Source organism: Oppia nitens, unplaced genomic scaffold (genome assembly GCF_028296485.1).
Source record: "Oppia nitens isolate AA-2021 unplaced genomic scaffold, nextdenovo-longstitch-racon4-pilon3 scaffold17_pilon_pilon_pilon, whole genome shotgun sequence".
Lineage (NCBI taxonomy): Eukaryota > Metazoa > Arthropoda > Arachnida > Sarcoptiformes > Oppiidae > Oppia > Oppia nitens.
Genome location: NW_026533196.1, coordinates 1,874,521 through 1,887,180, shown reverse-complemented (window position 1 = coordinate 1,887,180; position 12,660 = coordinate 1,874,521). Strand labels below are relative to the sequence as shown.

General features: G+C 22.3%; 3 protein-coding genes across 3 annotated transcripts; 2 read left to right on the top strand and 1 right to left on the bottom strand.

The window, feature by feature from the left end:
- Positions 1 to 1,109: 1,109 nt before the first annotated feature.
- On the bottom strand, positions 1,110 to 2,731 carry LOC128965399 (uncharacterized). Its single transcript, XM_054312092.1, has 4 exons — positions 2,391 to 2,731; positions 1,686 to 1,808; positions 1,397 to 1,606; positions 1,110 to 1,311 (listed from the first exon to the last, which is right to left on the bottom strand). The coding sequence occupies exons 1-4, from the start codon at positions 2,467 to 2,469 to the stop codon at positions 1,175 to 1,177; spliced, it is 549 nt and encodes a 182-aa protein (XP_054168067.1). The 5' UTR covers positions 2,470 to 2,731; the 3' UTR covers positions 1,110 to 1,174.
- A 424-nt stretch (positions 2,732 to 3,155) lies between these two features.
- Positions 3,156 to 4,259, top strand: LOC128965559 (uncharacterized). Its single transcript, XM_054312263.1, has 4 exons — positions 3,156 to 3,222; positions 3,307 to 3,441; positions 3,838 to 3,939; positions 4,029 to 4,259. Exons 1-4 carry the CDS (start codon positions 3,156 to 3,158, stop codon positions 4,205 to 4,207), a joined length of 483 nt encoding a protein of 160 aa, XP_054168238.1. The 3' UTR covers positions 4,208 to 4,259.
- A 2,878-nt stretch (positions 4,260 to 7,137) lies between these two features.
- LOC128965398 (inner centromere protein-like) lies at positions 7,138 to 8,284 on the top strand. Its single transcript, XM_054312091.1, has 2 exons — positions 7,138 to 7,285; positions 7,356 to 8,284. The coding sequence occupies exon 2, from the start codon at positions 7,384 to 7,386 to the stop codon at positions 8,251 to 8,253; it is 870 nt and encodes a 289-aa protein (XP_054168066.1). The 5' UTR covers positions 7,138 to 7,285; positions 7,356 to 7,383; the 3' UTR covers positions 8,254 to 8,284.
- The last annotated feature ends 4,376 nt before the right edge of the window (positions 8,285 to 12,660 follow it).

The window sequence follows — 12,660 nt, the reverse complement described above, 5'->3', positions numbered from 1 at the left end:
TAAATTGTATAATTGTAAAAAGTTATTAATTGGAAATTTTCAGTTCAAATCTATGGCTGATTTCTATTTTATAGAAATATTATAATGAAATTAAAATTAAGAGATTTAATACAATACAGTACTTTACTCAATACCATTAACTTATATACATTATATTAATATTATAATACAGTATAATATATCAAATGTCTGATTCAAACATTTTTTACTTTAATTATAGTTTAATTAATTTATAACAATAGTCATAACTAGTGTTGGCAGAGACAAAATGTTTGTATAATACAAAGCGCATTATACAGTATAATACAATGTAAAATGTATGACCAATTAGGTTTACAAAAAAAATTTTAGCGCCACAGTGCTAAAAGCATTGATATAAGCAAAGTAAATAATATTATATAATAAATATAGATTTAATATTTTTTATTGAATTTCATTTTTTATTTTAAATTATTTGTTTATTATAACATAAAAACAACGATTATAATAAAAATAATGCATTTTCTAGCAATGTTTTTACTAATTTTTACTAAATATTTTTTAGTAATTTTTTAACATAATATATATTAGTTTTTAAATTAGTATAATACTGTACATGCAGTACATTGTATTTTACTGTATTATACAAAATCAAAATTCAAAACCTTGTATTTTTCCAACCCTAGTCATAACCATAGCTATAATAGTTTAGCAATTCAGTCAAATATTCTGATGAAATAATAATTGATTACTTGTTGTTAATATAAAGTTAGCAAATAATTATTGTCATAAATGTTTATTAATTAAATTAAGGTCTTAAAAAAGCTTTTTAATTAATGTTTGAATATATTTTTAACAGCAAAACGAGAAAAAATTATTTTTTTTTGGCGAAAAAAGAGTTTAAGTCAAGGGATTTATATGTCAGACTCGAAAACAGTGTTTTTGGTAATAAATCAGTTTTTATTCATTTTATATTTTTTATCAAAATGTGTTGATTAATAATATATCTCATTATAAAAAAATTAAAACAAAATCTCATTAAAAATCTATTAAAAGATTTACATTAGAAAAAATTAATTAATGAATTTGAATGACATGTCTTTGTTTATCTCTATTTAATTACAAAGTTGTGATATAATTATATGTGCATTTAAATAATGAGCAATTGTGTTAATTATTATAACAATTATTGTCGTCAAATCATTTTTGAGATTATCAATGTCATGATCGTCATTATGACAATCAATTTAAATATCGGACTTCCCAGTGCACCGACATTACAGCCGTCTTTACTATTACAGGTGCAATACTCCTGATATATGTCATGTGTACCTTAAATATGATATAAATTAAAAATAAATTTAATGTTTTTAAATAAAATTTATATATATTATTGTTTAAATAAATTATAGGACACCTTGTCTGTAGAGGCAATTGTGTTCATTACCGGTGCCTTCACCTGGTTGTCCCAGGAAAGCGCACCCTCTAATAGTCCTCCAGTTTCCGTGAATTTTTTGTCTAATTTTACGACACATTGTGGCCTCCAATAGCTTTGATGGTCGGGGTTTGTCTGGTTTTAACCCATGTCGTTTTTCGTAATCATAGGTTAATCTTTCATATTCATCATCTAATCATAGAATAATTAATTTATAAATTTATATAATGTTTATCAACTGATTTTTTATTTCAATTATCACACGACTGACCGACAGTCAAATGACTGTATTTGACTTCTCGACAGTCTTTGATGGGAAGAGTCGAGTTGTCGAAAGGATCGGCACATTTGGGATCGGCGTCTGAGTGACAAACCCAACACTTGATGCTTACGACTAATAATTATCAAATCAAACAAAATTACATCAAATTATATATTACTTATATCTAATTATTCCTCAATTAAAAGACAAATCATTTGAAAAGAAATATGTGCTGACATTTTGGCCTCAAATATGTTTAATAGTAATAAAACCCTATCTTATAGTACTAATTGACGAAACAATGTTTTTTGTCATTTTAAAAATAACACAACAAAATGATTACTAATTTAATTTGATATTTTAATGTAAAGCACATCTATTTTTAAATCATATGACTTATGTCTGTCAATTTTTTTCAGAATATAATACATTATAAATTGACGTAAACTTTATTAAATAAACTAAATTTATAAATATATCTATAAATTGTATGACTACTACTAATTTACCCTAAAAACAAATTAGTCAATATATAAATAAATAACTATATATGATATATACTGTATATATATACACACACAGTATTACTTATAATATACTGTATAATTATTTATCTTTTAGATAAAAGATAAACTACTGTCGAGAAACAATATTTTTATGATTAGTTCACAATTAAGATTTAATTTATTTGTAAATAACAAAAAATATGAATACCTGGAGTTGATAAATATATAACTGTAACAAATGTGATGATTATAAGGCATTTATGGGACGGTATGTCTGTGTGTTTCATAACGCACGGGACAAATGGACAATCAGTTTTGAACTGAATTTGAAAACGACTAAAAAAACTTTTGTATAAATAATTATGTTTTAACTAATTATAGTTAAGTAAACAAACAAATCATAGAAAAAGTTCGGAAAAAAGCGCTCCAAAAGACAATCAAAGGTCTACCAAAACAACACATAACTTGTTTTGTTTGTTAAACACCTGTATCTCTATGTGTGTATCCCATTGCTATGCGAATGCATACCTGTGCCGCACACCTATAGGTATACCTGTGCAGATACAACCAGACAACGCCCATTGCATTGACATAACATTACATTATAAATTGTTTTTTTGGAAAATGAATGCTTGTTTTGTTTGCCATTCAATAACGATATTATCCAACATTTTTAAAATTATTTTGTAAAAATACATTTGTTTTGATGCATTAAATTATATACAGTATATGAATCACAAATTTATGGATAAATAACACATTTAGAGATAAAAAATATTTGTTTTATATAAACTTGTTATACAATAATTATCTAATTTATTATTAGTATATTACTTCATGAAATGGATTATTTTGTATAATAAAAACAATTGCCACAGAATAAGTGCATTTAAGTTATCTAATAATTTACAACAATACTGTATTTATACAATTGAAGTGTCAAAAAGTTTTATATTTATTAATAAAAAAAATAATGAAAATTGATAGCATTGGTCATCATTTTATATCATTTTGTCTAATCTTAGCGCTAATTAAAACAGGTAGAGTATAATTTTATTACATAATTATGTACTTATAATAATATAAATATACAGTATATTTATAATTAATTTTTGAAACATTAGTTGAATCGATAAAGTGTTATCAATGTAGTAGTGATGAAGATCCAGAAGGAGAAGACAATTGCGGTGCTTATCAACACTTCGATCAAAACAAGAACATTGCGGTCGAGTGTATGGGAGAGGAGGCTCTGACACCCGGTAATCAAGTTTTACTAATTCATTAAACAGTAATATTTGATAAATTTGTTAACAAAGGACTTGTTGTCCAGAAAACAAATTAATTATTTGTTATATTGTTATTATACGGATTATTCAAATAAAATAATAACTAATCAACAAAAATATTATATTATAATATTAATATATCTAAAGTTATTACAATTTTAAATTTATTAACTTTGTTATTTTTATTATGAAGTTATTTATGTAAATACTATGCATTTATTATATCAAATTAATGTAGATTTTTATCAGTTATTATATCTATTTTATATATATATTTTTCATTAAGAATTTGGTAATTAAGAAGCTATTTATAACATTTAAAAAAATATAAATTATATTAATAATAATAACTTTTATATAAATATACAGGTACATTTTGTTTCAAATCCATACAACAGGGACCTCGAGGTTTCATTTGGGACGGCAGGTGGAGGACTGTTATCAGAAGGTGCGCTCAGGTCAGCGAAAGAGGTATACATTTTATACAGCATTTGAACGTCTATTTTAGTTTATATAACTGAAAACTAATGTTTTTTATTATTAAAACAATTGATATTTAGGTATCTCATGGGGTTGTGATTGGGGATACAAAGACAACGGCGTCTATTGGGAAGAATGCTATTGTGCTGAAGACTCGTGTAATGGATCCACAAGTGTAGGCATCACTTTAACCACCGTTTTTATATCACTTATTGTATCAATTGTCAGCATCTATTTGATCACATTTACCCATTATTGATTAGATCCATACTGTTTCACTAACTAATACCAACTATTATTTGTAAAATGATTTTTTAGCAATTTATTAGTTTCACTATACAAATGAATCTCAAACAAATCATTTATTAAATATAAGACATTTTATATAATTTACAAAACTTTTAATATTATCTTTATAATGTTTTCTATTTTTATATATTTAATAATAAATTAAATGTTAAAAATAAAAAAACTAAGTTAATTAATATTCAAGTTTAAAAGTTAAAACTTGTAATGTATACCGAATTAATAGCTTATAATTATTTTTTAAAACAATTGTTTATTTTATTTTTGAACTTATTAATTTTATTATATTATAAATATACAGTATATATTTAGCATTGTATATACAGTATTATAATATAAAAAATATAATAAGTTTTTAATATAAAATTCTAATATACTATAAGTTTTTTATTTAGTTATTTGATATATTCTAATGCGATAAAAATTGACACTTTAATTATTATTAATTAATACAAATATACGTCAAAGAAAATATGTAGAATTAAAGATTGGGGGTGATTCACATATTGAGGGGAGGGGTCGGCAAAAGCAAACATAGGGGAGGGAGGGGATCTAGATTTCTTAAAAAGTGCGAACGTAATATGTGAGCAGCCCATTGCCAATATGTATATTAATAGTATAAATACAAATATAATTTGCATATTATTAAAATTATTAGAAAAATGTATATATTACAAGTGTTTACTTATTTTACACTTATCTAAAAAAATTATACAAACATTTTAATAATAGTTTTATTATAATTTATAAGTTTACAAATCCTTTAAATATTGAGAAAAATTACAAAATAATAAATTAAAAATATATATATAATTATTATAATTAACTGTGAATATGAAAATTACAATAAGATTTTAAATAATTTGTTTAAATACTGTATATAAAATGTATAGATAGTACCCCAGTATTACATACATTGTAAATATTTCACAAATATTTTAAATAATTTAATACAATAATTATGTGATAGTCACGACGTTTTTATAGCTTTAAGTAACCATATATTTATATTTTAGGGGAATTACTTTCAAATTTTATATCAATACTGTATAATATTTAAACAATATTATAACTATTATAGTTTGATGGCTATTAAGCTTATAATTTTGGTTAATATTTTTTCCAGTAATAAATTTTAGCAAATAATAATTACATAACTTTAATGAAGTCACCTTGAGATGATACCCGACCTCCCAAACCATTGACCCCTTGAGGGGTCACTTTTACTTTAGTTTTTTATTAGAAATTCCATTGATTTTATGCCTAATTTAAAAAACAAAGCAAATATTTTCATACAAGGGTTATGTCTTATAAATAATTTAAGGGTTTATCAGACACCTCGTGTGCTAAACAATAATTTACTTAATATTGAAGATTTAATTTTCGCAAACAATAATAATATCATGATTTATATGTTTTATATTATTATGAAAATGACTTAAAACACCGATAGATTGAGAGAAAAACAGGTGTAAACCCTTTAAGCATTTAATCAAAATGTTTGGTTCAGTCCTGAAATTCTCGGTTTTCTCTTAATTAAAATCTCTTATAATTTACACAAAAATTTATAGCTATAAACAAATGGATAAAACAAATCTGTAATTATATTATATATATATATATAAGTGCTTTATAAATAATTAGCTAACCTTTAGGGCAATTCATCCCTTTAATTACAATGTTTTTCAATTGTATGTAGAGTTTGTCAAAAAAAATAAATACTAAAAATTAGGAAATTCTAGAAAATTTCTATAAGATCTTTCCGTCTGTGGAATCCCTGTATTAACTTAGTTTTATTTATATTTGTTATTTTGTATTTAGATACAAGATAATTAATAATAGTTAAATATTATTATTAGATTTCAAAAAAAGAAATTTTTATAATGAATTTATACAATTCATTATAAAAATTTCTTTTTGAATTTTTTTTAGAAATTTTCCTATTTAACTTTATTAGAAATTTCTATTTACACATTTCTAACTATTGAATATATATAATTTTTATATTATATTAACTTTTCTTGGTAAAACTAATACATTTAACAAAAATAAATGAGTAAATCAAATTTTAAATGAATTAAATATATGATACATTCTGTTTATGAATGTAATCAATGTTTTTTAAAAAAAATTTTAATATATGGCATTTAAATGATGTTTAAATTAAATTATTATTAATATTTTTTAAATAAGGAAATATAAACTAATTATTTATCAATTCGCCTACAAGTTAATATTAAAATTTCAAATTTAATGATACAAATATTAAAACATCTTATAAAATGATTAATAATAGTTAATATTTTACAATAAATTTTCCTTTAATCATGAATTATTTTTGTAGTTTTATGACAATTATTTTAAACATTAATCCTATAATTTTCTTATCAATACTTTTAAATCATATGACAATTTCAAAACTTTTAATAAATTGAAAAATTTCTATAATATTAAATCACTTTTAAACAAACTCTTGTACTTATTATTATTATTCTTCATAATATTAATTTTAAGGATTTTTAAAATTCAAGTAATTTTAGACACTGATGGATATTATCATATTATCAATAAAAACAATAAAAATCTTTTACAATAATATTTTTAAATTTTTTTTATTATTTATTGTTTTGTTGTATTTATTTTATTAAATATCGTTTATTATTTTATTAATTGTATTTTACTGTAAAATAATTCAATAAAAATATTATGAATATACTGTTTACTATATATCGGTATATTATTAGGAAAAATACAATTAATAGTTAATTCATTACCGATTTCAATGTATGTTTTATGAATCATAAAGTATTACTGAATTTTAAAATATTTATAAAACTATATTATTGATATTAAAAACTTAAAATTTTTTATAATTAATGTGTGAAATGTTTAGTCGATTATAATTCAAAGGCAACAAAAAAACTTTTGTCAATCATTTCATAAATTTGATTGAAGTAAACGTTACAAACAGTTTGCTATGAATTAATGAATTCAAATCAATGTCATTACAATTCATGCCTAAATAACCAATGTATTCAACTTTTATTTAATATATGTATTGAATATATTAATAAATTTTTGTTATTAAATACCAATCAAAGACATTATCTTTTGAAGAAAAGCTCAAATATGGGGAAAAATGTGGATTCAGTGAATTTTGGTGCTTATCTCAAGACATTATTTACTAATAATGAAGTTCAGAGACGACAAGAATACAAAAATTTTATTCAACAGAAACTATTGTCATCGGAGGAGAAGATAAAAAGAGCCGAAGAATTGAGGACACAATTGTTGGAAAGGAAAGTGACTGAAACTAAGGCCAAGAATATTGAGAGACGTGAAAAAGCAGCCAAAAGACGATTACTAATTGAAAGAGAAAAACGACGAACCGATCGGCTATTGGAGAAACAAAAGACTTTAAGAGAGATATCGCTAATAAAAAATAGACGCGAATTGATGGCTAAGAAACAGGAAGAGACTATCAGAAAGGCTAATGAATTGGAGAGACGAAAACAATTGTTTGTATTGAAGGAAGCGGTCAAAAGTTTTACAAAACTCGTGGCTGAAGACCAGAGAAGACAACAACGACAGAGATATCGAGAGTGGGCTACTATTTCAGCAAATTTAATAATTAATAAAAAAACTAAATCTGAAAAAGAGTTTCCTATTATTATTAACACAAATGATGGTCAAGTATTTTCACACAATAATAATAGCAATAATTACAATATCACAGATTTAAGATCAGATCAAGAGGCCGATGATGAAGATTGTCCACGAAATCGTGTGCCAAAGTGGGCCATTGGACATACATTTATGCAATCAGTTTACCTACAGTTTAATAAACCATTGAATAAGATGAACGATGAAATATATATTATCTTTGGATCAATCAATAAATTGTCCATTAGTTTTGTGGCCAACATTTCCTCAAATGATTTGTTTGCCGATAAACAGCAATTATCTAATAAAGACTTGTCACTCATTATATCAAATTAATGACACAAATTAATTCAAATTAATACTTTCACTCAATTAATTAAATTTTATATTATTTTTTACAAATTTTTTTCAATTAAATTTAGTATATAATGTATTATATTAATTTATTTTAATTTATTCAGTTTATCATAAAATATTGTTATTTAATATATTATAAAAAATTTTATTTTTACATTCACTTATCAAATATTTATTAAACAGATTATTATGTAAAATCATTTATTAAAAGTATTTTTCTTTTCCTGAAAAAATCATTTATTTTATTAATTTTTGATATTAAGTTAAAGAAATTTATTTTTGTTTTCTATTGATTGTTATAACTTATAAATAACAGAAAAAATGGTTTTCACTCACGACTCTAATCATAAAAAGCAAATCAAATTGAATGTTAATTTACTTTTAATATATCAGAAAATAAGATTTATTAGCCGTAAATATATATATATATAAATCAAACATTTTTCGGTCAAATTTGTGTTTTTTTTGTTTATAATTTTTCTTTTTTCATATAAAAGTGTTTTATTTGTTTGTATTTTACTTTTGAAAACACTTTTAGATCATTAATTAGATTTTTTTCTTATAATTTATTCGAAAAATTATTATTTAACTTTTTCGTGAATACAAATAAAATTATTTTGATTAATTTTATTTTTGCTTATTTACAGATTAATTATCGATTGCAATTGATTTATAGAAATGTTAGTTTTTAAGGCTTATCATATGGCATAAAGTTACCACTTTTAGAAAGTTAATTAAAAAAATGTAATAAAAATGTTATTTTATTTTTATTTTAATATCTTCTCATAAAAATTATCTTTAAATATAAAATCAATTTTTGTATAAAATCGTCGATAATTAGAAAAATATAAATAAAAATTATTTGCAAATACATGAATTAATTTAACTGTCAATTATTTTATGGTTTTAATATCGATTTTGACCCCATAATTTAGTTTAACGTACTTTCATTTACTTATTTATTTTGTTATATAATAAATTTTACTTTTTAAGTATTTAATAAAATTATTAAAATATAGATATTATATTTGCAACTATTTTTCATAAATTAAAAACCTATTTGCAAACAACAAATCAGAAATATAATTGTACTAATTTGCAGTAAAAATATGTTATTATAACTTCTATTTTTAGCACAATTTAAAAATTAATTATTTCTAAAAGTTTAATTGAAATTTTCAAAAATTATTTTTGTATTTTTTTAATAACATATAGTCAGATCTATATTGTTTATTATTTTAGAAATAAATTGCTTTTTACTCATTAGTTTTTATGGCAAATATTATACAATATTTTATATCTATTTTTGAATTCATTTTTTGGGCATTTATTTTAAAGTTCATCGCTTTCTTCATTGCCATCCACTTATCAAATCTCAAACCACTATCTCTTTGGCCATTCAAACACATCATATATAACATACATGTATTAAACTACCTGTCCTCTCATGTCTCAAGTGGTAAAAGCGATGTGTAATTATTAATGGCATTAATTATTTAATTATAATAAACTTTCATTCATATTATGTTTAACTGACAAGTGGTCCATAAAATATAAGTGACTATACTATAGATCATAAAATAAAATTTTGTATTTTTTAATGCATTTTTGATTTACTACTCATCTATCTCACGAACATAACTTACCCACCTTTTTAAAGCACAGGTATAGCCAGATATGCTGTTTTTTGGTAGGACCTGTCACACCATATGATGAACACAAAAAAACTCCGAATTTAATTACATATCACACAAAAAAAGTTTTATATCATATAATAGATTGAAATAACAATAAACGAAAGTTACATAATATATAATAAAATGCTAGGAATTTAAAATCACTAAAAAAAAGAGAAACTATTATTAGTATTATTAATACACAAATTTTATATTATTAGTTTATTAGATAGTAAATAATTTTTTCTATTGTATGCGTTAGTAATAAATTAAATTGATATTTATAACTAAAAATAACTTTTTTTAAATTTTGTTGTTGTTATCTATTATAAAATAATGATTTAGGCAATTGCTAACAATAATTATCAAAGAAATAATAAATTTTCACTTTTTTAATTAATAATGAAGTGTTGTTTTCCTATATGTTTTGTAAAGGCATCGCCTCTTTTACTTTCGTTACTATTTTAATATACAAAATATCTGTAAGCCATCCCTTATATTTTGAATGGCAATTAATATAGTGCTTAAATAGATTATAATAACAATCTAATGTTTTATCATATATTATATATACATTATTACCTTTTATTTTAAAATATTATTCAAAAAAAGGGTTTTCCACTCAATGGCTGTTTAAATAAGTGAGAAATTAAAAATATAATTAAACATAATTTTAGGTTATCTCTCAAAGTTATCGCTTAATACATATAAATAGAGAATGAATACAATAATTATTATATTGTATTTGAAAGAAAGTTTTTTAACATTTATAATAATTATTGTATTTTCAATATTTAAATTGATATATTAAATTTAAAAATAAAATTTAAATAACATTAATTGCTAATCAAGAAACTAATTAATATTATATTTACTGTACAATAGTGATAGTTTAAAATAGCAATAATTGATATTTACATTTATACCGGTATATAATTTTTTGCATATAATTTTATTTATGTATGTAATTTTAAAATAATTTACTCTTTTTTCTTTTATTAAAAAAATCTCGTTTTAAAAAACATACAAACATAACATAACATTATGTAAAACTTTTTTTTTAACGAGTGTGAAACACAATGTACTGTAATGTAACTGAAAATGTAAATGAAAGTCAAACGGGAAGTAATGTATCGTATCGTATGAAATATAATTGCATCATATTATACATTATATGTTATATAACATGAAAATTAAGATCCAATAATCTGTAACAATAATCATAATAATTATGGGATGAATTGAATAAAAATTGCATTTTAAAACTAATAATTTTATAAAGTTTTATAAATCACATCAATCACCCGGTTATTTATGAACTAAATATTTGAGAGATACATATATAGTACATAATTTTATTATTATTTTGTATTTATATATAAACTCTTATTATGATTGTTGTGTTTTTGTTGTTGTTGTTCACAATTAGTTGTTCAGTCAGGAAGACATCTCAACAAAAGCTAATTTTGATAATAACATTACATTACATTAAATTACATATTATTGTTATATTATCGCATGAATACCCGTCGATGGGCTAATATATATAATATATGTATAATCATTGATCAAACAATAAGCTAATATTAATATATGTTTCCTTAGAAATTAATGGCCAAACTCGAGAGGGTATTAAATATTAATTTTTTTGTTATTAAGTGCTATAAATGAATTGCTATACGTTTCAAAAGATATAGCCTTTCAACCTATTGATGTTTGTCTTTAGTATTTCAATCTTATTATTATTAAATACATAAATATTATAATAATTATTTTAGCAACAATGTATGTGTGGCTTATTTATTAAATTAAAAGTCAAGTCATGAACTTGAACTCCCTGTGCCAACAGTCAGTCACTTCCAAGTGTGTGATGGCATCGGTATGTTTGCAGCAAAATGTGTGAAACTCTTTAACACAATGTGTTGTTTTTTTCACTTCGAGTTTCTCGACCTTTCAATTGCCACTGACTTAACTTTTGTGTCATTTTTTCATAATATATTATATCATATAATATCAAACAAATATCAGACAATAGAAACAGTGAAGTTGGTTAGGATTGACACCTGCAGTTTTTTATATATAAATATAGGCGCCACTCGTACACCTGGGAACTGGTTATCTGTGTGATGTGTATCTAAACGTAACATTAAAATTAACAAAAAAGATCGACAAAATGCCATAAACTATGAAATGCTTTATAAAAAGTAATTTTGTTACTATAATACAGTAAAAACCTTTTTTATCATAAACTATTTGTGATATAAATTGTTATATAAATACAGTATTATTATCATTATTGTCAATAACTTTCTCTCTATTCATTTGTTTGTAGAATTCATGCAGAATTTATACAATACCTAACACATCAATGACTTGTAATTATTTATTAGCAATTAAATTAAATTAATGTCTAAATTTTGAGTTAGGATACAAAAACATATACTCAACGAATTTTTCAAAAAATTAAATAAACATCTCATTTTATTGAAAATCAAATTTTCATTTAATAGATCATTACAGATATTTTGTCATTTAATATATATAATATTTAATATATATATTAAAATAATTAAATTACATCCCAGTATTTAATATGTTTATCTGTGATTGATATCTAATGCAAACTCAAACCACATGCTATTTGTGATAATTTCTATCTCTAATTAATCGATCAAATCAAACATTTTTTATATAAAATTGATTAATGATA